At 45.2% G+C, this 27,191-nt stretch overlaps 2 protein-coding genes across 2 annotated transcripts in view; one reads left to right on the plus strand and one right to left on the minus strand.

Annotated features, from left to right (window-relative positions):
• Positions 1-27,191, plus strand: part of LOC126185196 (adenomatous polyposis coli protein-like) — a 474,971-nt gene that overhangs the window by 104,992 nt on the left and 342,788 nt on the right. The window lies entirely within an intron of this gene.
• Positions 11,062-26,517, minus strand: LOC126098320 (doublesex- and mab-3-related transcription factor B1-like). Its single transcript, XM_049910599.1, has 4 exons — positions 26,373-26,517; positions 18,036-18,195; positions 17,730-17,952; positions 11,062-11,391 (listed from the first exon to the last, which is right to left on the minus strand). Exons 1-4 carry the CDS (start codon positions 26,515-26,517, stop codon positions 11,062-11,064), a joined length of 858 nt encoding a protein of 285 aa, XP_049766556.1.

Genomic DNA, 27,191 nt, shown 5'->3' on the forward strand with positions numbered 1-27,191 from the left:
TTCTAATAGGCGCTGCTCATGCATGGTTGTTTACATCTTCGGGCAGGTTTAGTGACATGTCTGAACAGTCAAAGGGACTGTGTCTGTGATAAAATATCCAGTCAACGTCTAGCTTAAGGAGTACTGGGAACCGGGGAGATGTAAAACTTTTTATGTGTGTAATTTTTATTGCTGCTGAATCCTCATGCCGTTGATCGTTAGGGGCAGTTTCCAACCTCAAGGGTAAGAGTGCCCTGAACCTCTGTTAGCTTCTCTACCCTCTTCGACAATGCCGACAATGCCACAGGCAGAACAAGGTCTACTCCGTATGTGGAAAGTGTTGGACCGCTTTTGCTGAAGATTTTTATTCAAAATTTAATTAGTGAACCCAGGAGTCAGAATGTTTCGGGTACTAGTCAAAGAAACTACCTCTGCTTCACGGGTGATACATACTGAGCAACTATCTCTGACAAGGGATCGGCAACGGGAGCCCGTCAGTATGGCCAAAGGTGTCTGGAAAACGTAGCATGAACCAATCGACATGGGAAGATAGCAGTATGCTCTGATAAGTCGCTCGTCCCCCTGTTTAGAAAAAGGGGCGACGGCCTGTGTTCACTCCTCGGAAGGATTACATTTTGCTTTGCTTCTGTGTTTAACTCAGAAGGCTGATTAAGGTGAAGGGTTACGTAGAGATGATACATGACAAGGGACAGCCTTCTTTACAGAACATTGTTTCTCAGCGAGACGTCCAAGTCAGAATTTCCATTTTCCGACTCAGTCATCACACTTTAACATTAAAGACTGCGTTGGTCAATTTGACAGCACCGCATCTCCTGCAAATTATATTCACCTTCGTTTCAGCGTTCGAGATGATGTGATCTGCACAGCATGTTGCATCACTCATCACATCTCGTCGTATCTACGTTGCGGTTTGAATCTGATTCAGCTTGAATCCTTCCTCAAGTTCTTCGTTTATCGTTAAACATTTTGGTAGTTTTAGATATTTATTACGTCAGAAAAGTCAGCAGTAAGACTTATTAAAGCTGATACAGCGCCGCATGCACAATGTTTGAGACGTTTCCACTGTTTTAGTAACCATTTGCTTGATTCGAATGACTGTAATCGATTGAAAATTTAGCCATCTAACTAGTGCGGCTAGACGACTGTTTTTAGTGGTGTCATTCAACCGTTACTGCGTAACTCAGTGGTCCGTCGACACCTGTTCCGCCTGGCAATGAAAGGACCTCGCACTGTGTTTATCCTGTTCAAGAGGGTTGCAGATACGGATTATAAGAAACGGTTGCGCAACAGTAAATAGCGTCGTGCTGAGAAAGCAGGTCAACGCCGATTGTCAGTCTGTGCGTTCGACCGTCCTTGGCTGGCTTTCAGTTTCGCGGTGGAGTAGAGTGCGTGGCGAGATACGGTGCGTGGCGAGGTAGCGACCGAGTGGGACAGCCAGCTGCACTGTCGCGAGACAACGGCTATCGCTGCACTTCCCAGAAACAGCACCGAAAGCGAGCCATCAGCTAACAGCACGGCTGACGCTTGCGGAAGGAGCACTTACGGAATGCACACCAAAGTGCGAGACTGATTACTAGGAAAATTTATCCGTTTCACTTGCCAGACAGCCGCAAGCAGTTTCCTAGGAACTTCAGTCGTATGAAATACCGTGTTTGACGAAAATTTTTCCATCTGATGCTACTTCATTGGTGCAGAGCTATGTAAGTTGCTCTACGAAGACCGGAAAATTCTTTCCCTGACAACACTGTTTTCAGGACGATGACGCTGCAGATACGTAACTGCGCCAAGCGCAGCATTTCATAAGAACCCACTGAACCGTCAATTAAGGCGGTTCACAAACAACTACTCAAGTACACATGTTATTCCAAAACGTTATCGTGGAAGTAGGGGCCAGAAGGTGCTGGTGAAATAACACACACTGCTAAGGTTATCTTGATTTTAAAAGACTTTCTCAGTAATAAATTAAGTCTGGCATTTCTTTAAAAAAATAATTTCAAAACAATTTCAAATAGCTTGACAATTTTCATTATGAAAAGATTACCAAGTATGACCTTAACAACTTGTCAATAATGAGATTTTAACTTATATGACAACAGTTAAAAACTCTTCAATATAGGTTTGACGTCCACAATAAGATGATTTTAAACTTGTTATATCAATAAGGGAACAATTCCAAAAAACTTTAAGTAGCTAGCTTGTACTAAAGTTAAAATAGTTATCTCTTGCCAATTAAATAACTTACAGTACACCAGATAAATGTGAATAAGCCAGCACACAAACCTTCGCATTAAAGGGAGTTCTCAAAAAAAAATTCCTTAGCTCGGTGAGGGAGTGACAAGTCTAAAGGGGCCCAGATCACAACAGTCGGAATAGTTATTGGTGGTCTACAGAGCCACAGCACATCAGCCCAAAAACTTGCATTACGAGCCACCATCTCCCCGAGTTACCGAAAATCAGATGATGTAGCAAGGGCGGTGCCTGTACAGACTCTGAACCACAGAAACACACGACACCGACCATACATCACCCAATGTGAATGAAACGGCCCTACCAAGATCCTTCTTACCACATTCCCGCGGACAGGCAAATGAAATCTGTGGTATATATAACTAACTCTGTTACATAAAAACAGTACTCAACTTCTCACACTCCACCACAGCGCCGGGAACACGTTGCACTTCCTTATGCTCGTCAGAGCCAACCGCTGCCAGTGGTTTCAACGGCCGATAAGGAGACACACGGTCTCACGCGCTGATCTCCTGCACCACGGTTTCTAAGCTTCATAAGCAACGTACATATGGGTAAGGCAGACGTAGCCCCCTGACAGCCAAGAGGTAGGCCAAAGCACGTGGCAAGCAGTAGACGATGCCCCAACAACAGGGCCCCGCTCGCGCCAACACCTCTCTCGGTCACCGCCCAGTACGTCCTGCTCGATCGTCACGCGACCTACACTTGCTCCATCTCCCGCCAGAGGGCGGTAGCGAGCCAAACAGCGCGGCAAACCGAAAGCGCCGCCGCAAACACTAGACGTGAAGCGAAAGCGCTGCGCCCGGCGCGCTTTTAGAAGAGCCGGACACAACTACGGCTCACCCACGAACAGCCATTACTTCGATGGTACCCAAGCGACTTCTGTGTCCCATTAATATACAGGGTGATATAGTTTCGATGGCACAAACTTTTAGGGACGACGTAGAAGTGTAAATGCACCAACCTGGGGGAAGGGACCCTGCTCCAGAAATGACAGAGTCGAAAGCTATAAGCGAGAATCGTTATGATACCTCCGACAGTGGAATACACGTACCGGTACTGTTGTTGCTAAGAATATAGAGTACGCAACTTTCACACATGGCAGTATGGACTAAGAAAGAAAAAAAAAGTATAGTAAACAAGGGCTCTAATACTCATACCTTAAGAGCTATGGGCACTTGTTAATCTTCGGTACTGTGAAACACCTCTCTTTACTGAACAAGTGCTCGTAGCTCTCAAGGTATGTATTTTAAAGCCCATATTTACAAACACTTGTTTTTGTTGATAGTAACACCTCTGGAAGATGCCTACCTTACCCGTTTTAGTAATAACAGAACCACATGCATTCTACCGTCAGATCTGTCAGAACGATTTTCGCTTATGACTTGGTCGTTTCGGCCCAGGGTGCCTTACCTCGATTTCACACATTTACCCTTCTCTACCATTCATGAAAGATCGTAAATCATCACGGAACTACCCTGTGCAGTGGCAAGTGTAAAACATTTCCTAACCGCGCCTGTGTGCTCGCCCTGTGGCTGTTTTAAACGTCGGGTCGGTTTCCGGTGTCTGGTCTGCGGAAAGGAGGCATCTGTCCTGCCAGCATAGAACGGACCTGTCTTCCCTGCTAAATGGGTGGCGTCTGGGCAGTGTGCTGTTTTCAAGGGCGGGTGATGTTCCCTAGGAGGGCCAGTGTTCCGCAGCACTTGTTGGAAGTAAACTTCGAAAAGCCTTGGCAGAAGACAACTCTTTGCTGAATGCTATTAGTAACAGCTGGAAACGACCAATGGAATTGCTTCATTTCCGTTCTTGAGGCAGATTGGCTGAAAAGGCTCGAAACTTAATGTAATGTCGTCGAGCCGTTTTGGAAGTCGCAGAACCGGGGGATCGACCGGTAGCCATCCTGGTGTGCTTAAGGCAAATTTGTGTGCCATTTGGAGGGGGCGTGTTAACCAGCTCTGTCATCTGCCGATTTTCAAACAGTATTTCAGTTGAGTGGGTGTACACGAACTCTGTGGGAGGTCGCTTAGCCATGAGCTAGCAGCAGGTATTGCTTAATTAACGAGGCGGCATTAGCAACGTGTACTACAAGAAAATTTGTTTCTTCCATTGAAAAGTTGTTTCGTGTGTTATGGTGTTTCTGTTTTGGAGCGCAGTGTAGAAGTATTTAAAACTATTCACACTCTTTCAACCCTGAGTATTCTTGATGTTACTAAACTCTTTGTCTCAAGTTAAATAAGGCGCATCAGAGGCCTAATACTCCAATCCCCAGAATATGCGCAACGAATTATTAAATCAAAATTCTAGTACTTTGTCCCTGATTGTATTAAAATCACTTCTACCCTAAACGAATTTAAACACCCCTCAGAGATCATATCATTTTCAAGGAGTAAATATTTTGCTCAGCTCGTAATAGTTTTTCCACCTCAAAAAAAGGAAACTGTTAAGCATACTAAATTTTATTTCAGTAATTACAGTGCAATACTTTGACTAAATCATCTTCAACGATGAGGACGAGTGTTGCAACAAATTCTTAACAAGTTTTAGAACAATTAATACACGCACTATGCCGTGTATTTGTCTACCCTAAATACATTGAGGTGACGAATGTCATAGGATACCTCCTAATATCATGTCGGACCTCCTTTTGCAGGGCGTAGTGCAGCGCCTCGACGTGACATGGACTCAACAATTCGTTGGAAGTCCCTTGCGCAAATACTGAGCCATGCTGCCTCTATAGCCGCCCTTAACATTGCGAAAGTGTTGCCGCTACAGGCTTTTGTGCACTACTTGTCTTTTACCACTGACGTCTCAATGCAAACGCTGCTGCTCTCAGTTGAAAGTGAAAGCCGTAGCCCACTGCGTCGTCAGTGGTGAGAGTTTCTTAATCACATTTGGGACTGGTCTGATGCAGCCCACCACGAATTCCCCTCCTTTGCCAACCTCTTCATCTCAAAGTAGCACTTGCAAACTACGCCCTCAACTATTTGGTGGATGTATTCCAATCTGTCTTCCTCTAAAGTTTTTGCCTTTAGCAGCACCCTCTAGTACTGTGAAAGTTACTCCCTGATGTCTAAACATATCGGGTGATAAAAAAATCAGTATAAATTTTTAAATTGAATAAATCACAGAATAATTTAGATGGAGAGGTACAAATTGACTCACATGCTTGGAATGACATGGGGTTTTATTAAAACAAAAAAAAATACAAAAGTTCAAAAAATGTCCGACAGATGGCGCTTCATCTGATCAGAATAGCAATAATTAGCATAACAAAGTAAGACAAAGCAAAGATGATGATCTTCACAGGAAATGCTCAATATGTCCGCCATCATTCCTTAACAATAGCTGTAGTCGAGGAACAATGTTGTGAATAGCACTGTAAAGCATGTCCGGAGTTATGGTGAGGCATTGGCGTCGGATGTTGTCTTTCAGCATCTCTAGAGACGTCGGTCGATCACGATACACTAGCGACTTCAGGTAACACCAAAGTCAATAACCCAACGGACTGAGGTCTGGCGATCTGGGAGGCCAAGCATGACGACAGTGGCGGCTGAGCAAACAATCACCACCAAACGACGTGCGCAAGAGATCTTTCACGCGTCTAACAATATGGGGTGGAACACCATCCTGCATAAACATCGTACGTTCCAGCAGGTGTTTATCAGCCAGGCTGGGGGTGATGCGATACTGTAACATATCGGCGTACCTCTCACCGTCACGGTAGCAGTTACAAAACCAGAATCACGCATTTCCTCCAAGAAAAAAAGGCCCAATAACGGTAGATGTGGTAAATCCAACCCATACCGTGACTTTCTCGTCGCGCAATGTAGTTTCCACGACAGTTCTAGGATTTTCGGTAGCCCAAACTCTGCAGTTGTGGGCGTTGACAGACCCTTGGAGCGTGAAATGAGCTTCGTCGGTCCACAACACGTTACTCAACTAGTCATCTTCCGCCCTCTTTTGAAACGCCCACACCGCAAATGCCCTCCGATTCACTAAATCGCCAGGTAACAGTTCATGATGCCGATGGATTTTGTACGGATAGCATCGGAGGGTACACCTCAGTGCCAACCACACAGTAGTGTATGGAATGCCGGCGCGACTGCACGAGCGCTGACTTCCCCGTGCATAGACGAACCCGCTACAGTCTCCATTTCTTCCTGAACTGTCTCAGCAGCATTACGCCTTGTGCTCGGTCGTCTACTACGGGGTCTATCGTCTAAATAACCCGTGGCTTCGAACTTCGAAATCATTCTCGTCACAGCTGCATTTGTCAATGGACCTTTACCCGTTCGAATCCCTTTCCTATGGTGATAGGATCGTAACGCTGAACTAGCACGTTCCCCATTCTGATAATACAGCTTCACTAAAAGCGCCTTTTCAGGTAATGTCAACATGCTGCGATTGCTGGCGCATCTGATTCTCTCTCTCATTACAGCTCCTTTTATACACGATTGTCATGCGCAGTCACTGATGTTTTGCTGTCCAGCGCCATCTGTCGGACATTTTGTGAACTTTGTTTTTTTTTGTTCTAATAAAACCCCATGTCATTCCAAGCATGTGTGTCAATTTTTACTTCTGTCTACATTATTCCATGGTTTATTAAATTTTCAAATTTATACTGAGTTTTTGATCACCCAGTATATCCTATCATCCTGTCCTTTCTTCTTGTCAGCGTTTTCCACATATCGCTTTCCTCCCCTATTCTGCGAAGAACCTCATTTCTTACCTTAACAGTCCACCTAATTTTCTTCATCCGTCTGTAGCACCCCATCTCAAGTGCTTCGATTCTCTTCTGTTCCGGTTTTCCCACAGTCCATGTTTCACTACCATACATTGCTGTACTCCAGACATGCATTCTCAGAAATTTCTTCCTTAAATTAAGGCCGATATTTGATATTCATAGACTTCTCTTGGCCAGCAATGCCCCTTTTGCCATTGCTAGTCTGCTTTTGATGTCCTCCTTGCTCCGTCCGTCATTGGTTATTTTACTGCCTTGGTAGCAGAATTCCTTAACTTCATCTACTTAGTGACCAACAATCCTGATAAGTTTCTGGCTGTCGTAATTTCTACTACTCTTAATTACCTTCGTCTTTCTTCGATTTACTCTCAATCTATACAGTGTACTCATTAGACTGTTCATTCCGTTCAGCAGATCATGTAATTCTTCATTTCCACTCAGGATAGCAATGTCATTAGCGAATCATATCATTGATATCCTTTCACCTTGAATTTTAATTCCACTCCTGAACCTTTCTTTTATTTCCACATTGCTTCCTCGATGTACAGATTGAACAGTAGGGACTAAAGGCTACATCCTTGTCTTACACCTTTAATACGAGCACTTCGTTCTAGGTCGTCCACTCTTATTATTCCCTCTTCGCTGTTGTACATATTGTGTATGACCCGTCTCTCTCTATAGCTTACACCTACTTTTTTCAGAATTTCGAACATCTTGCACCATTTTATATTGTCAAACATTTTTTCCAGGTCGACAAATCCTAAGAACATGTCTTCATTTTTCTTTAGTCTTGCTTCCATTGTTAACCGCAACGTCAGAATTGCCTCTTTCGTGCCTTTACGTTTTTAAAGCCAAATTGTTCGTCATCTAGAACATCCTCAATTTCTTTTCCATTCTTCTGTATATTATTCTTGTAAGCAACGTGGATGCATGAGCTGTTAAGCTGATAGTGCGATAATTCTCGCATTTATTCACTCTTGCCGTCTTCGGAATTTTGTGGATGATGCTTTTCCGAAAGTCAGATTGTATGTCGCCAGACATATACATTCTACACACCAACGTGAACAGTCGTTCTGTTGCCACTCCCCCCCCCCCCCCCCCAACGATTTTAAAAAATTCTGATGAAATATTATCTATCACTTATGTCTTACTTGACCTCAAGTCCTCCAAAGCTCTTTTGAATTCAGATTCTAATACTGGATCCCCTATCTCTTCCTAATAGACTACTGTTTCTTCTTCTATCACATCAGCCAAATCTTCATCCTCAAAGAGGCTTTCAGTGTATTCTTTGCACCTATCCGCTCTCTCCTCTGCATTTAACAGTGGAATTCCCGTCGCACTCTTAATGTTACCACCTTTGCTTTTAATGTCACCGAACATTGTTTTGACCTTTCTGTATGCTGAGTCTGTCCTTCCGAAAATCATTTTTTTCGATGTCTCCACATTATTTATGCAGCCATTTCGTCTTAGCTTCCCAGCACTTTCTATTTATTTCATTCCTCAGCGACTTGTATTTCTGAGTTTTCCGGAACATTTTTGTACTTGCTCGTTTCATCAATCAACCGAAGAATTCCTTCTGTTACCCGTGGTTTCTTCGCAGTTACCTTCTTTGTACCTTTTTCCTTCCCAACTTCTGTGATGGCTTTTTTTACAGATGTCCATTCCTCTTCAACTGTATTACCTATTCAGTTATTCGTTATTGCTGCCTTCGAGAACTTCAATCGTATCTCGTCATTCCTTAGTCCTTCCGTATCCCACTTCTTTGAGTACTTGATTATTCCTGATTAATGTCTTAAACTTCAGTCCAATCATCACTACTATATTGTGATCTGAGTCTATATCTGCTCCTGGGTACGCCTTACAATTTAATACCTGATTTTGGAATTTCTGTCAGACCTTTATGTAATCTAACTGAAATCTTCCCGTATCACCCGGCCTTTTCCATGTATACCTCCTCCTCTTGTGATTCTTGAACAGGGTATTAGCTATTACTAGCTGAAACTTGTTACAGAACTCAATTGGTCTTTCTCCTCTCCTATTGCTTGTCCCAAGTCCATAGTCTTCTGTAACGTTTTCTTCTACTCCTTCCCCTACAAATGCATTCCAGTCCCCCATGACTATTAGATTTTCATTCCCTTTTACTTCAGCTTGGCTACGTGCGAGTAGGTCTCGCACACTAAGGATTCCGTACAATTTAACTACGCTGGTGTCCAAAATTAAAACAACAAACCGCTGTTTCCCACTCATGTGTCTAATTCATGATATACTCGTTGAGGGCAACCACCACTTCCTCTTTTGATGAAAATTTCTTCCCAGCAAACCAGTGTTTTACTTTTAGGGAACAGGAAGAAGTCACTTGGGAACTACGGTGAATAGTTTGCATGGGGAACCATTTCAAAACCCAAATCGTGCATTTTCGCCATTGTTATCGCTGACCATTGTTGTCGCTGATGTGTAGGGTGGTGCATTATCCCCGGGAAACAAGCACAGTTTTGGGTGCTTACCTTGTTGTTCCAGCGCACGCAAGTTTCAAACAATCCAACAAAGAAGCGTAATAGGGTCCAGTTATGGGTCTGCCTTTTCCTGGTATTCTATGATGATTATTCTTTGGAAATTAAAAAAAATAGTGGCCTTCGTCTTACCAGCTGATAAAGTGGTCATCGCCTTCTCCAGTGCCCTTTCACCATACGTTGCCATTGTTTTAACCGCCTTTTTGACTCTGTCGTGTAAGGATGGCCGGCCGTATGTGGCCGAGCGGTTCTAGGCGCTTCATTCCGGAACCGCGCTGCTGCTACGGTCGCAGGTTTGAATCCTGCCTCGGTCATGGGTGTGTGTGATGTCCTTAGGTTAGTTAGGTTTAACTACTAACTTCTAGGCGACGGATGACCGCTGCAGTTAAGTCCCATAGTGCGCAGAGCCATTTGTAACGATGGATCCAGCTTTCAGCTGTCACTAAGAGGCGCAAAAAGTCTTTGAAATTGCGACTAAACATCGCCGGACATTGCGTTGAAATGTTGTACTGATTGCGATTTTGGTCGGCTCTGAGCAACAGCGGCACCCACCTTGCACGAAACTTCTTCACAGCTGCTCATTCTCCGTGCAGGATATTATCCACTCGCCCAGTTAAGGTGCCTACAGTATCAGCATTCACACGAATTCTTATTAGGCGATCGTCCATCGCGGACTTGTCCGCCGCTCGTGGTCTCGCGGTAGCGTTCTCGCTTCCCGAGCACGGGGTCCCGGGTTCGATTCCCGGCGGGGTCAGGGATTTTCACCTGCCTCGAGATGACTGGGTGTTTGTGTTGTCCTCATCATTTCATCATCATCCAGGAAAGTGGCGAAATTGGACTGAGCAAAGGTTGGGAAATTGTACGGGCGCTGATAACCACGCAGTTGAGCGCCCCACAAACCAAACATCATCATCGTCCATCACGGACGTATTAAATTGGACGGCCGGAGTGCTATTCGTCTTCGGTGTCCTGTCAACAACGTTTAAATTCATTAATCCAAAAGCAAATGGTCTTCAATGATGGTGCAGAGTCCGCGTGAACGTCATGCAGTTCTGTTTTAGTTGGTGCGGCATTCCGCCCACCAGTGGGAAATGATTAACAACAGCACGAAACTCTCTTTTCTCCATTTTTCAATAGTAATCGACACACCGAACAAATCAGAGTTGTCACCAATGTACAATACACTGTACATTGTCAAAATTATTTGTACTGTCCTTCAAGTAATAAAGTTTACCACCCATGAAGGCGCCACAAAGTTCTCATTCTTCAATATACATTTGCCAGTTATCAAACCACCCTCGTAAGCCCATAATTACAAACGAGAGAATGCAGACGGCAGTTACGCTAGACTGCGAGCGTTCCCTTAAAAGCACGTCACGATGTAAAGTGAAAAATGAAAACTGAACTTCGTCGCACGTGGCAGAGTTCCAAGTGGAATGTATGGGCGAGTTTCGCGATTTCTTAAATTAGAAGACAGCTTCTGTACGCTTAACGAATCAAGGCCGTGGCCGACACGCTCAGCTAACTTGTCGAAATCCGTTTCGAATCTGCCTTACAGCAACACTAAGGGACGAGACGGTCTTTGTTGGGGGGAGGCAGTGAAAGCTGCGGCGGCGGACACTGTTTTTGCGGCGACCGGACGGGACGGCTCACCACTTTTACTGCGGGCCGCCGCCTTCCGCGCTGCGCCGGAGTGCGTGGCGGCGGCAGCGCCACCTGCAGCGTAAGCGGCCTTGCGTAACGCGTGCCGGGCACGCATGCGGGCCAGCCGGTGCGTGCCGCGTACGGCCCCAGGCGGGGCTTATCTGGGACGCGAGCCGGCCGCTCTACTCCAGTCCTCACTAAACCACGCGTCTGCGGCGAAAGCCGCCACCTCCAAGGTGAAGACTTCCACTGCCAAATTAGGCGCCACGTTCTCAGCCAGCCACCTGCTAATAGCTCTGTTCATTGTGGATGTACCCCGTGGCTGGCGGTCGGGTAGTCAAATAGCGAACTTTCATCGGAGGTTTCTCTCTATAATCACCTCATTTATGTGCTTTGAATGATTTGCTGTCAAAAAATTTCACATCTGGAGAATAAATAGGAAAAAGGACAAACTGGGTACAGAGATAGCATTCACACAAATCTCGCTCGTCTCAGAGATGTTGGTTCACAGGCTCCATGCCACAAAAAATCGCCCTTTGCAAGGTTGGATATGTCAGTGGATTGCCTCACATGTGTTTCGTATCGTCGCTAGAATAATTACTCATTTCTCCACTTAAATATTTGCCGCGTCACGTGCCTGGGGCATGCACTGCAGTTTGGATTTGTCACTTACTCGTCGTCCGTCGTTATCTGTAGCGACTCTCTGAGCGGTTTACGAGCTATCGACCATTGTTTCCCTCAATCTCGTCTGGTGATGGCTCTCCAGGAGTCCCTCCATACGCTTGCCAGTTGCGGCCGCTCTGTGGTCTGTGTCATGTCGGCATCCCAGGCAATGTACATGTTGACCGCCTGGCCAAACAGGCCACCAGTGAACCAACTCTGGACATTGGCCTCCCGGAGACTGATTTGCGAGCAGTCTTACGCCGCAAAGTTTTCGCGATTTGGGACGCTGAATGGCGCGATCTGACCACACCTAATAAACTCCGTGCTTTCAAGGAGAAGACGACTGTGTGGCGGTCATCCACGCGAGTCATTCGCAGGGACTCAGTTGTCCTTTGTCGGCTCCGCGTTGGCCACACCCGGCTTACGCAGAGATACTTACTGCTCCGTGAGGATCCGCCTCTCTGTCGCTGCGGGGCGGCTTTGATGGTGGTCCACATTTTGTTAGCAGGGGGCTTTTATCACTTAATCCAAGTGTTTGTCATTTTTTTTGTTATGAGTCTGGCCTTGGCCTACGATTTTAGACTGAGTTTTTAGTGTGTTTCTCGGTGGTTGGCTTTTCCTTTTTTGTCTCTCTGGTCGGCCAACCACTGTCACACTGTGTGATTTTAATTCCTTTTGTCTGGTCTCTAAGTCTTTCTTGTCCTGTGTTGTCTGTTGCCTTTTCCATTGTTCGTTTTTATTCTGTGTGGGTGTTTGGAGTTTTGGAAAAAGGAACCGATGACAGTAGCAGTCTGGTCCCTTCAATCTCACAAACCAACCAACCAACTTACTCGTCACGTTAGGCTTTAGGATAATACCTCGTTTGTGGGACGCTCAACTACGCCGTCATCAGCGCCCGCACGAAGTCCCAATTTTTCACGCAGTTCAATCGAGCCAGTCGATGAGGATGATGATGAAATAACACACACCCAGTCCCGGGCAGAGAAAATCCCCAACCCGGCTGGGAATCGAACCCGGGACCCTGAAATCGAGAGGCAGCATCGCATTAGGCTGTAGGGACAAAGGGTGCTCGTAACCAATGAAAATATGGGTTCACATGCGAATTCACAATCGTGGGTGTAAAAAGTAGCACAGGACAAAAAATCTTTTCAAAGGCTGGTGACAACAATTAACAGCTCTACACACAATTGTCTTGATCGCATATATTTGTTAATACATACTAAGATGCATTTCGGCTTCAGACATCATTAGACGAAAGAAAACAATACAGATACAACGCATCTTATCGTAGACAACACCGAAAATGTTACTTCATTCTTAGTATTGTATTTGACGAGATAGCGTGTGTCTTTTTTTCGTCTAATAATAGCTGACGCCGAAATGAGTCATAATAAGAATTAATAAATGAATGCGATCTAGATGATTCTGCATTCTATATGAAAATCATATCAAAATAAGTTTTATTTCCAAAGCTTAAATGGGGTATCATACTTAGTCCGATACTTTCAGCCCACCTCCAGATACTACATGCGCTAACTCTATTTTTGAGTGCAAGCATTCATAAAACATCGTAGAGACTTACGTCCAAAAAAAGATAAAATCGTCGAAGTCAACCCAATACGAACAAAGCGCCTATTTCTTCAGCGCAGTTTATTGTCCTCACAGTCGCAGCACAGAGTGGGCTTGCCATTGCGAGCTTCTGCTACCACTCTTCCCACTGGACTCCTCCGATAGGAGTTAAATGGCTCCCCTCACCTACATCTACATCCATACTCCGCAAGCCACCTGACTGTGTGTGGTGGAGTGAGAAGCCGGGTGTTGACAAAGGCATAAGTAGATTCTTAACCCTTAACTACATTCTTTATTTAGACTGGCGTTACTAACTTCGTGGGATATTTTTGAACCCCAAGAACAAAAACCGTTTGAAACTTATTTACTTCTGTTTCTATAAGCTGCTGTTAAAGAACAAAAAAAGAAAGTCTCTTATTTATGAAAAATCAATCTTTATTAAAACAGAAGACATTCTTGCCAACAACTGAGGCTCTTACATTAACATTGGTCTCGGAGTTCTTGCAATTAAGCTGAAACCAAAGAAAATGTACCTCATCAATGTTCAGAAAAATGTTTTAAGGTCGTATAATGATCAGTTAAGTAAAATATCAAGAAAATTAAAAATGGCTTTCGATTAAAAAAACTACGATAGGTATTCAAACTAATCAGTTAAGTACTTATTTTCCATTCATCGCAGTCAAGACGTATCGTTTTGTCAATGGAATGAAATTTGCGCATGTATTTTAGATATTTAGAATAAGTTTTGGTAGTTTCGTCTCTTTTAGGCCTGGGCATACATATTTGGAAGAGTCAAAGGTATCACGACACCTTTGACTCTTTTGGGTAACTAGATCCCACTTGGACTTGCCACTGTAGATTCGTCGACCCTGCTATCATTTTCACAATTTTTGCCAAGACCTTTGTCCATTGCAATATGTAAGTCACTAGAAAAACTTCTGGAATTCGTTTTCATCTCTTTGATATTTGCTTTAATCAATTGCTGTGCCGAGTTGTTTTATAGTATCTCTATGCAACATCTTGCTGTTGTTATTTGCAAAGGTTTTTCCGTGAAAATAGACAGATTGTCTTAATAATTCGTGGGGATCTTCGCGAACACACTCTTCTGCTTCTTCTTAGACCTACAGTTCACTGTCACTTTCATGGTCAGATATGTTCGTTTCATTGTCACTAAACTCTGCTACATCTCGAAAAGAATCTGTAGTATCCAATAAGTCATCAGTCTTCACTAGCTAATAACATCAAAACTTGACTATCGCTTAAAAGCAGCTCCATTCTTCAGAAAACAACTGAATGCAGTTGGTGAGGACAATAAAAATAACTGAAATGCCTGGTATAGCAGGACAGAGAGGATTAGGTTGTGGAAAGGGGCCAAAATGAGTTCCTGTCAGTTGCACTCAACATACAAACTTTATTTATCAACACACAATATTACACAAGAATGCAAAACATTAAAAACCTTAATCGACCTCCTTTAACTAACTTCAGATCGGCTGAAGACCACACTCAAAATGCAAGAAGCAACGCCTAACCAAAAAAATTAAATTAAAAGGTTTTTCTGGAGGTTTGACCCAAAATATTTTCTAAATCATTAACCTAAACAGGCTGAAGGCCTTAGCACTTTAATTTAAACCGACCTCGGCTGGAGGCCGCATGTTAAGCAATAAGAAGTGTTTCAATCAAACGGCAGGAGGCCTTACCTTGAAACATTTCAAGCAAATTCGGCTGAAGGCCCCATAGCAAAGCATCACAATCTTAGGAACATAAGTTTAAGAGAGATTAAACTCGACTGAAGGCCACAAATCTATACAATAATTTAACGGCTTAAAGCCTTAAAAGATTTCATGTAAAATTCGGGAGAAAGCCCCATATGAAAAATAATAATCTTATGCCGTAAGGGCAAGACAAGAACATTAATTCAGAATATATTGAAACTCGGCTGAAGGCCACACATTAACCAGAATACTGAAACTCAAACTTGGAAGTTACTAAGTAACAGACACGGAACGGCGCTCAGAAGTTTCCAAAGGTAACACTAATGCCTGTTTAGGCAAGACAGGCAGCCTGACAAAAAAACCTCTTAATCGGAAGGCAACCCAGCCGAGGAACCAACCAACTACCTGATTTCGGTCACCAGACCAACGACACAACAACAAAAATGCCAGCGAGGCGAAGAGTCCAGTAGCACTCGTGTTGAAATATTGGTGTGTTAATAAGCCAAGGCACAATAACCACTGACATACATAAACATTGCAACGGCTGTGGAGCTACACGCTGTGGCTGACAGCACCAACACGTTAAGGAAACACTCACTCGCTGCTCTGTCTCAACCGACCACCTGGCTACTGCAGTACGCAGACAGCATTACAGAATTTAAAGCATTCATCAGTAGAACTGACGCATGATACAAAGTGTTCCACGAAACACTGCCACAAGAAACTCGAACACTCGTGAAACGAATGACTGATGAACAACTCTAACAAATCACAGGCGGACACATACACTAAACCGAAAGACGATCGGTGATGAAACACACATCGTCTGACCAAACGGCTGACCAACAACCAACCAAGGTCGTTGCCACTCAAACTAGGTGTGTCAGCAACTTTCGGGCGAGTCTAGATTGTCCGGAGCTCACTGCAGCTCCAACCCGACTCAACCCGAAGTCCGTGTGGAACCGGGAGACACAGCGAACCGGGCACATTGGCTCGGACCCAGTCATGCAGAGGTAACTCTTGCCATTGGCCACGACGTCTCCGCACAAGAAGGAACCGAGCCACGTCCAGCAAGATGACCCAGTGACGAGGCCCAGAAACTGTGAAAGACCAAACACACCTCGCCCAAAGAGGCGACCAACTGAACGACCGAGCAATGGTCGATCCCGCTGCCATCTCCGCCCGTCGGACAGTTCATCCTGTGTCGCGAGCGGTCGGCGAGTACTGGCTGTCCGGGCCTCCCTAGCACTATGTTCCCGACTGCACTTCTGCCGCGTTCGAACTCGACTGCCAGGTCCGAACTTCCCTCCGACACACGACGACCTGGAAGTAATAGCCGTCCAGCAAAGATAAATACGGCAGGGCTAATATCGATACGCGCTGCTGCGGCCACTCACGGGCAGTCAGAACAGCAATTTAGTGACACCAATAATTGAAATTAAAATGTCGAGGCGGTCGTACGGTAAAAGGAAGATATTAAATAATAGATGGCACGAATCTGAGCCACGCACGACTCTATAACGTTTACAGCGTCAATTTCGACCTAGCTGGTACGTACTTATGAAAGTACTGGTCAGTGGTTAGCACGCGCTTCGACAATGCAAAAGCGCAATGTGGTACTAAGATTACATAGAAGCGGAGTGGTAACCCTGCAGTAGGAATAGTAGACAGAGCGACACGTAGGGTAATAGTTAAGAGTTAATTTTCGGACAGAGTGAGCGGTTAGTAAAGTTGTGTTACAAGAATTGAACAGTGTGTGTGTGTGTGTGTGTGTGTGTGTGTGTGTGTGTGTGTGTGTGTGTGTGTGTGTGTAGCGGTGAGGAAGACGGTGGAGGGGGGGAGATGAGGTGCAAATGTACTCCAGACGGGAAGTCACCACTCTACAGTGATCTTGGTGACGACAGTTAGCCCAAATAATTAAAATCTTCGCCATTAGTTGCCCTTAAAGGAACGCGTCCGGACAGCCACGCGCGTTAGCACGCCGCTTTCGGGATTCAGGGAGGCGCCCCGACCGCGAGGCGAATCAGCCCGCGGATTAACTACGAGTGCCATACCAGATACGGTTTTTAGGTCGTTTCCACATCCTACTAGATGAATGACGCTGAAGCTGCACGATTCTCACTTATTTCGAAACGGTTCTCACACTTTCATGTGCATCATAGGAGACACGTACAAATGACGTACAGAGATTCCATTACGGGGGAGGGAGGGGTGAGAGCGGTGGCCAAGTGAACGGCATCTGACCACTCTCCATAACTAGCATTGCCAAATGCAGACCCCATTAAGGGGGGGGATGATGATGATGAGGATGATGATGATGATGATGATGATGATGATGATGATGATGATGATGATGATGGTGAAGACATCATCTCCCAGTCACCTCGAGGCAGGGAAAATCCCTGACCCCGCCGGGAATCGAACCCGGCACCCCGTGCTCGGGAAGCTAGAATGCTACCGGGAGACCACGAGCAGTTAAGAGAGGAAAACAAGTAGGGAGGGTGGGATGGATTGGATTGGAAGGAAGGAAGGAAGGAAGGAAGGAAGGAAGAAGTTGCAGGACTTAAAGGAGTTGTTTCTGCTATTACTGAAGAAACAGGTAGCCATCCATCTGTGAGCCGTGCTGCCGCAGCGCGGAACCGCCGGCCGGCGCTTCCTGGACCCTGGTAGCGGGCACTGGCCAGCGGGCAGGTGTTGTGGGCAGACCGCCAGCCAGCCAGCCAGCCAGCCTGCCTGCCTTCCAGGAGAGGAGAGGAGTGGAGAGAGGCGTGACTCGAGTGGCTCTGGCCCGGAGAGGTTTTTCTCGCCGCCCAGCCGAGGCGGGCAGGGGAGCGGAGCCTTTATTAAGTCGGCCGGTGTGAAGCTGCAATTTAGCAGAGGGAGCGAATCTGCTCCGTCGGAGATTGCAGATATCTGCGAATCTAATTCTGAGCTTTCTTCAATTACGGGCGGTCCCGCGGGCCGCGCACGCGAGTGGGGGCGGCGGCGGCGGCGGCGGCGGCGGCGGCGGCGGCGGCAGCAGCAGCTGTTATTAAGGGGCCCCTCGCCCCAGCCTGCCCGCACATTCTCACCGCCAAATCCACGGCTGTCTGGCGGAGGCCCCTTCCTGAAACCGCCACCGTTTTGGTCACGCAGATTCTGCACCTCACACTGGACCAATCCAGCTACATGCAGGAGACTAGTACCCAGACAGCGACCCTCAGTGACTCGGTACCACAGATCAAGTATTACAAACTGAAGAAAGGCTTACCTGGGTGGTATATGTGGTGCCTGTTCTTTCGGTCATTACCGAAATAGCAGACACCGCATATACAGTATAAAGGTTAATAAAACCGACGAACTGCAAGGACAGATTGCTGACTGGAAATGAAGGGAAAAAGATACTTCAAACACGTGTGCTGAAATGCATGTTTTGCAATAAGATGTTTGTCCACCGCACTTTCAGATGTTCGCGATTACCTCAGTGCTGGACCAGGGGTGCTTCCCATGACGACTCCCCTTCTCTTCGGTAGCTTAACTCCGTGTCATTTCTTCTTACGGAATTAAATCAAAGAAGGTGTGTTCCTGCCGCCACTCCCACTTCATTTGGAAGAGCTGCCAGGACGATATTTATTTAACGCAGTCGCTGATATCGACAATGACGTGTCTGGGTATGAATGGCAAGAGCTTGACTGTCGTATTGACGTTTCTCAGCCGGCCGTTGTAACAGAGCGGTTCTAGGCGCTTCAGTCCGGAACCGCACTGCTGCTACGGTCGCATGCTCGAATCGTACTTCGGGCATGGATGTGTGTGCTGTCCTTACGTTAGTTAGGTTTAAGTAGTTCTAAGTCTAGGGCACTGATGACCTTAATGTCAAGTCCCATAGTACTCAGGGCCATTTGAACCATTCATAGACGTTTCTACCTTCACAAACGGTATCCACTTGCAGAGATGTTGTCTCTACACCACTGGCCATTAAAATTGCTACACCACGAAGATGACGTGCTACTGACGATAAATTTAACCGACAGGAAGAAGATGCTGTGATAGGAAAAAGATTAGCTTTTCAGAGCATTCTCACAAGGTTGGCACCGGTGGCGACACCTACAACGTGCTGACATGAGGCACGTTTCCAACCGATTTCTCATACACAAACACAGTTGACCGGCGTTGCCTGCTGCAGCGTTGTTGTGATGCCTTGTGTAACGAGAAATGCGTACCATCACGTTTCCGACTTTGATAAAGGTCGGATTGTAGCCTACCGCGATTGCGGTTTATCGTATCTCGACATTGCTGCTCGCGTTGGTCGAGATCCAATGACTGTTAGCAGAATATGGAATCGGTGGGTTCAGGAGGGTAATACGGAACGCCGTGCTGCATCCCAACGGCCTCGTATCATTAGCAGTCGAGATGACAGGCATCTTATCCGCATGGCTGTAACGGATCGTGCAGCCATGTCTCGATCCCTGAGTCAACAGATGGGGACGTTTGCAAGACAACAACCATCTGCACGAACAGTTCGACGACGTTTGCAGCAGCATGGACTATGAGCTCGGAGACCATGGCTGCGGTTACCCTTGACGCTGCATCACAGACAGGAGCGCCTGCGATGGTGTATTCAACGATGAACCTGGGTGCACGAATGACAAAACGTCATTTTGTCGGGTGAATCCAGGTTCTCTTTACAGCATCATGATGGTCGCATCCGTGTTTGGCGACATCGCGGAGAACGCACACTGGAAGCGTGTATTCGTCATCGCCATACTGGCGTATCGTCCGGCGTGATAGTATGGGGTGCCATTGGTTACACGTCTGTCACCTCTTTTCGCATTGACGGCTGACGGCACTTTGAACAGTGGACGTTACATTCCAGATGTGTTACGACCCGTGGCTCTACCCTTCATTCGATCCCTCGAAACTCTACATTTCAGCAGGATAATGCACGACCGCATGTTGCAGGTCTTGTACGGGCCTTTCTGGATACAGAAAATGTTAGACTGCTGCGCTAGCGAGCACATTCCACAGATCTCTCACCAATTGAAAATGTCTGGTCAATCGTGGCCGAGCAACTGGCTCGTCACAATACGCCAGTCATGACTCTTCATGAACTGTGGTATCGTGTTGGAGCTGCATGGGCAGCTGTACCTGTACACGCCATCCAAGCTCAGTTTGACTCAATTCCCAGGCGTATCAAGGCCATTATTACGGTCAGAGGTGGTTGTTCTGGGTACTGATTTCTCAGGATATATGCAGTCAAAATGCGTGAAAATGTAATCACATGTCAGTTGTAGTGTAATATATATGTCCAATGAATACCCGTTTATCATCTGCATTTCTTCTTGGTGTAGCAGTTTCAATGGCCAGTAGTGTATGACGCGCCTATCTTCTCTATATCTTGTAGTTTTCGCGCAATCGTCTTGGGATCGTTGAGGTATTCCCTAATAGCGTTGTATAGCATTTCAGCAATAAAAAGACGTTAGAAGTTATAAAACGGATATTTATGGACTTGCTGATGAAAATGACACCATTAAAAAAATATGAAAATCTTTGCTATTTGTATTTACTAAAGTATACGTGAGTTTCATGACTTACTAGATATGTGCAGCAGAATATCGTTGTGAGTAACACCATGTGACTAACACATGCAATGAAAGTTGAAGTATTTTAGTGAATGTACGAGAAGCGTTAAATAAATAATGGAACACATTTTTTCCCGACTATTTTGGCTACGAAACACTATTTTTGAGCACAATCTCTGTTCAAATGTATCGGCCGTACCAACTGACTGAGAGGACCTGAGTGCCCGCATCGAACCACTCTGCTGGTCGACGTTGGAGCCATCGTCTTGTTGCATCGATAATGTCTCCATCATCCACGTATTGCCTCCAGCGGAATGCATCCTTCATTGACTCAAAACAGATGGAAGCTGGAAGATGCGAGATCCGGGCTGTAGGTAGATGAGGACGACCAGTGCAGTGAAGTTTTGTGAGCTGCTCTCGGTGAGCAGGCCTTGCGTTTTCATGGAGGAGGTCGTTTGCATTTTTGTTGTCAAATTGATTACATAATTTTTTATTTCCAGACGGTTTTAGACACCGTTTCTCAGAAGCGTCTTCTAACCAAACTGCGTGCCTACGGAGTATCGCCTCAGTTGTGCAACTGGATTCGTGATTTCCTGTCAGAAAGGTCACAGTTCGTAGTATTGGACGGAAAGTAATAGAGTAGAACAGAAGTAATATCCGGCGTTCCCCAAGGAAGAGTTATATGACCTCTATTGTTCCTGATCTATATTAACGACATAGGAGACAATCTGAGTAGCCCTACTAGATTGTTTGCAAATGATGCTGTCATTTACCGTCTTGCACCGAAATCAGATGACCTAAACGAATTACAAAATGATTTAGATAAGATATCTGTATGATGCGAAAAGTGGCAATTGGCCCCAAATAAAGAAAAGTGCGAAGTTATTCACACGAGTACTAAAAGAAATCAGCTAAATTTAGATTACGCGATAAGTCACACAAATATGAGGGCTGTAAATTCAACTCAATACTTAGGGATTACAATTACAAATAACCTAAATTGGAACGATCACATAGACTGCCATTCATTGGCAGAACACTTAGAAGGTGCAACAGGTCTACTAGAGAGACTGCTTACACGACGCTTGTCCGCCCTATTCTGGAGTACTGCTGTGCGGTGTGGGATCCGCATCAGGTGGGTCTGACGGATGACATCGAAAACGTTCAAAGAAGGGCAGCTCGTTTGCTATTATCGCGAAATAGAGCAGATAGTGCCACAGACATTCTACGTGAATTGGAGTGGCAATCATTAAAAGAAAGGCGTTTTTCGACGCGACGGGATCTTTTCATGAAATTTCAGTCACCAGTTTTCTTCTCCGATTGCGAAAACCTTCTATTGGCACCCACCTACATAGGGAGAAATGATCATCACGATAAAATAAGAGAAATCAGGACTCGCACGAAAAAATTTAAGTGCTCGTTTTTTCCGCGTGCCGTTAGAGAGTGGAACGGTAGAGAGACAGCTTGAAGGTGGTTCATTGAACCCTCTGACAGGTACTTTATTGTGAATAGTAGAGTAATTACGTAGATGTATATCGTTGCGCCAAATGAGTGTCCACACGTTCCAACATTCCAGGAGTCACAGCTGTGTGCGACCGGCCGGTACGCCGAAAATCGGACAGATTTTCGCGTCCTTGTCACAATGACGACTCACCCTGCTTTTGTTCGTTGCCAGGTCTGCGTAGATATGCTGCAAGCGCCTATTAATATCTGCGAAATTGGTTTTTCGTCAAAAGAAACTCAATAACAGTTCTCTCCATGGAACGCAGCTCAGTTACAGACGTCATTTTGAAGGCTGTTTATAGTGCTGTCACCTATCGAAACTTCTTGAAATTATAGAAACTGAAGTGGTAATATTTCACGATTATGCATTTTTCTTAATCGAAACCGTCAGAGAAAATAAAATGTTACATTACTTGAGATTGGAAAAGAGCACTGGTAGTTCCAGTTTTCAAGAAGGGTCGTCTAGCAGATGCACAAAACTATAGCCCAATATCTCTGACATCGATCTGTTACAGAATTTTACAACATGCATTTCCTCACGTATCATGTTATTTCTGGAAACCCAGAATCTACTCTGTAGGTATCAACATGGATTCCGGAATCAGCGATCCTGTGAGGCCCAACTCGCTTTATTTGTTCATGGGACGCGGAATATATTAGATACAGGTTCCCTGGTAGATGCTATTTTCCTTGATTTCGGGAAGGCGTTGGATACAGTACCGCACTATCGCCTGATAAACAAAAGATCCTAATCCTACGGAATATCATACCAGCTGTGTGGCTGTCTACAGACGTCTACAGACGTCTACAGACGTCTACAGACGTCTACAGACGTCTACAGACGTCTACAGACGTCTACAGACGTCTACAGACGTCTACAGACGTCTACAGACGTCTACAGACGTCTACAGACGTCTACAGACGTCTACAGACGTCTACAGACGTCTACAGACGTCTACAGACGTCTACAGACGTCTACAGACGTCTACAGACGTCTACAGACGTCTACAGACGTCTACAGACGTCTACAGACGTCTACAGACGTCTACAGACGTCTACAGACGTCTACAGACGTCTACAGGGGAGTGTTATGGGACCATTGCTTTTCACAATATATATAAATTACCTCGTAGACAGTGTCGGAAGTTCCATGCGGCTTTTTGCAGATGATGCTACAGTATACAGAGAAGTTGCAGCATTAGAAAATTGTAGCGAAATGCAGGAAGATCTGCAGCGGATAGGCACTTGGTGCAGGAAGTGGCAACTGACCCTTAACATAGACAAATGTAATGTATTGCGAATACATAGAAAGAAGGATCCTTTATTGTATGATTATATGATAGCGGAACAAACACTGGTAGCAGTTACTTCTGTAAAATATCTGGGAGTATGCGTACGGAACGATTTGAAGTGGAATGATCATATGAAATTAATTGTCGTTAAGGCGGGTGCGAGGTTGAGATACATTGGGAGAGTCCTTAGAAAATGTAGTCCATAAACAAAGGAGGTGGCTTACAAAACACTCGTTCGACCTATGCTTGAGTATTACTCATCAGTGTGGGGTCCGTACCAGATCGGGTTGACGGGGGAGATAAAGAAGATCCAAAGAAGAGCGGCGCGTTCCGTCACAGGGTTGTTTGGTAAGCGTGATAGCGTTACGGAGATGTTTAGCAAACTCACGTGGCAGATTCTGCAAGAGAGGCGCTCTGCATCGCGGTGTAGCTTGCTGTCCAGGTTTCGAGAGAGTGCGTTTCTGGATGATGTAATGTTGTAACTCTAATTTGGTATTCTGAAATCGGTGCTAATTGACAATGAAAGTGGGTTAAAAGCCGTGATGTGTCTGGGGACGTTAACCGTGGATTACTGGGCAACTGTTTCATCAGATATTAAGTCTAGGTTTACCAAGCAGACTAACATTAATGATAATCTTTTAATAGTCATACAAAACCGGTAATATATATATAAAAAAGGAGAATTTAAATAAAAAGAAAGAAATCAGTTTATATTTGGAAATTTATTTTAAGATTGTTCATTGAAATTTCAGCATATTATACGTGAGTTATAACTGAGCTGGTGCCTTATTTACGATTGAAAAAATGTGAGATTGTAATCTTACGGAACACACAAAATATGGAGCCAAGATTGGGAGACTGTATACAACACTGCATTCATAAAATCACACACGAAGAACATTGAAACATAAGCAAGAAGAAATTAACCACAACCAACCGATTCAGTTTTTACCCAAAGAAATTACGTTCATACCACAATCCTGTCCGTCATGTAATTACCACACACTGGTATACTAAATTCATATTAACTCTTTGTGAAGACTTCGCAAAAAGAATAGCTGAGGGCTACTTTGATGATTACACCACATGCTTCACGTGGTCAACTTGGTTTACACAAAGCGTACAACTCCACAATAATTTTGATAATTAAAATAAATTAGATCGAAAAGCAATTGACAAAAGAAAAACCTTGAACTGGTTACTAACGTCTTACTATTAACCTGATGGGTCAAACAGTTATATAAGCACGTGGTACTGGTCTCGCAAAGTACACCCCACGTGGGTTGAACATAAAGAAAAGCATAAAGAAAAGTTGCTATATTAAAAAAATATTCTCAAGACGAGACGCTATAATCTCATGCACATTCGGATTTAAGATTGATGAACTTATTTCGAGTTACTGATCAACACGTGGTTCCACTTTACTCACAAAGTAGTAACAAAGCAACTACCGGAAAATAATCTGAACTTCACACGATAATTACACTGCGCTGCAATTTAAGATAACATCGGATATTTTAGACCTAAACCCGAAATAAAGGTGATTAAATTTTCAGTTTGGCTGAACTTAAGAAATCCATTGTCCTACGGACTTAACAGACACGCGCTTAGCCAGAGATCTTACCACTTCAGACGCTCGCCACGGCCACACTGCAACTGCCCTACTGCCCAGCGTGCTTCCTGAGGGTGGCTCACAAAGACCAACGGAAGTGGCCAGAGGGGCAGCTTCCTATACCAACATGACAACGGACGGACAGGACCATACTAAGAATAGAAACCTCTTTGCTTTTAGGAAGCGTAGCTACCTGTTCCGACGTTGGTCCTACTGTTCTCTAGCAGACAGCCTTGTCTGCTACCCTCAAGCATGCAACTAGAAATACATATGCTCATTCATCCTCTCACACAAAAGGGAAGGGGGATGACAGTATCTTATCATATACAGTATATAAAAGAAAGCGGATGTAGGTTCCGTATGAGACTGTGAGACATGAATTACATATAAGAATTACATATAAACTGTGCTTTAAAGTGTAGTAGTGTGACAGATCGTTCTTGTTTATGTGTAAAAGTAACACGTTCCACTGCTCAGTCTCCTCCCAGATAGTCAGAAACGCCACAGTACATTTAGAAGAGGAATTTATTCCATAAATGGCAACAGATTTAAGAAATTAAACATGAAAGGAATCCAACAGAGACCTTTCAATGAGGTATCGAATATATTGCTTTCCCCTACTTATACCTCCCGAGGAGATCACGAATGTAAAATTAGAGAGATTTGAACGCGCACGGAGGCTCTCCGGCAGTCGTTCTTCCCGCGAACCATACGCGACTGGAACAGGAAAGAAAGATGACAGTGGCATGTAAAGTGCCCTCCGCCACACACCGTTGGGTGGCTTGCGGAGTATAAATGTGGATGTATTGAACGCTCGTGCTAGAACTGCGCAAATGGATGTCGCAGTAACAGCATACTATGTCGAAAACAGTTAGCGACGCCATCGTTTCTGTATACCGTCAGATTTTAAGGATTCTTCAGTGCTGTATTTATGATCGTCAAAATTACAACGGAAGTGTGAGGTTATTTCGCGTAGCGTTGGCTGTGAAACAGACAGAAATGATTCTTTCCCTTCTCCTCTGCTCAATCTCTCTCCTCCCCTACCTCCCCATCGTTCATAAACTGCCGCGAATGACGTTTTTTTCCCCTCTGTTTTCAGTCGTTGGTGCAGCAAAATTAGTTTCCGCATTGCTAAGCGATTAACACTGGAAAGGCTTGACGGCTCCTCGGAGCGTTCCGAAAGGATGCTCCTTTGCCTCGCCTTCTCTTCCCTGGCGTGGCGCGCTGTAACCTCAAATTGCCGGCAAATTGCAGCCCCCACCTGGTAGGGAGGTAGGTGGGAGGGGGGGGGGTGGCGGGGGCGGTGAACGGTTCGTGCCTGGCGAGGCGCGCTGTCTGGGCTGGGCGCCGCCAGTGGCGCGGCTCGTGACAGAATTAACAACGCCGCCGTTTCGCACGACGGGGGGTGGGCTGATACTGCATTGCACAGCGTCGCGGAACTTAAATCCCGTGTGTACAGGCATCTATTCATTTACAGCGTCGCCAATCTAAGCAAGCTCTCGAAAACAGCGACTATGGGAGTATGCCATTCATTGACCCCCAATACTGCTGATGCCAAAGTTGACGGTCAGCCATTCATAATGCCTTACCTTCACGTACTCTTAAACCCGTAATCTACCTTTGTGTAATAAAAAAAAGGCGCCGTACTGTTGCCCCACGTACACAGTATCAACATGGCAGAGGCATTCGGGTCGATCCCAATTCCTTCAGCTTGCTCGCCTTTAAAGACTGCTCCAATTAGTCACGACGATTTTTTGTGTAGTTTCATTTTATAACTCGATCATAATTTGACATGTCTACCTGGCTGTCACATGTCTTGATTTTATGATATGTCATGACAGATTCAGCTTCCTTACGTTAAACCCTTCATTTTTTCAGGAACATTTTGTATATCAACACACAATTTAGCAATTTTCATCGTTGATGATGATGATGCCGCCGCCGCCGCCGCCGCCGCCGCCGCCGCCGCCGCACATTTTTACGTCTATATCCACAAGTCTTGTGAAAACCCATCACGAAAATGGAACAAGGGACTGTCACCCCCTGGTATAGCGCAAGGTCGTCCTCGTTTTCCTTGCACGACGTACATGATTGACACTATAAAATCTCTTAAATATTGAAACTATATGGCTCCAGA

This window comes from Schistocerca cancellata, chromosome 1, assembly GCF_023864275.1.
Source record: "Schistocerca cancellata isolate TAMUIC-IGC-003103 chromosome 1, iqSchCanc2.1, whole genome shotgun sequence".
Lineage (NCBI taxonomy): Eukaryota > Metazoa > Arthropoda > Insecta > Orthoptera > Acrididae > Schistocerca > Schistocerca cancellata.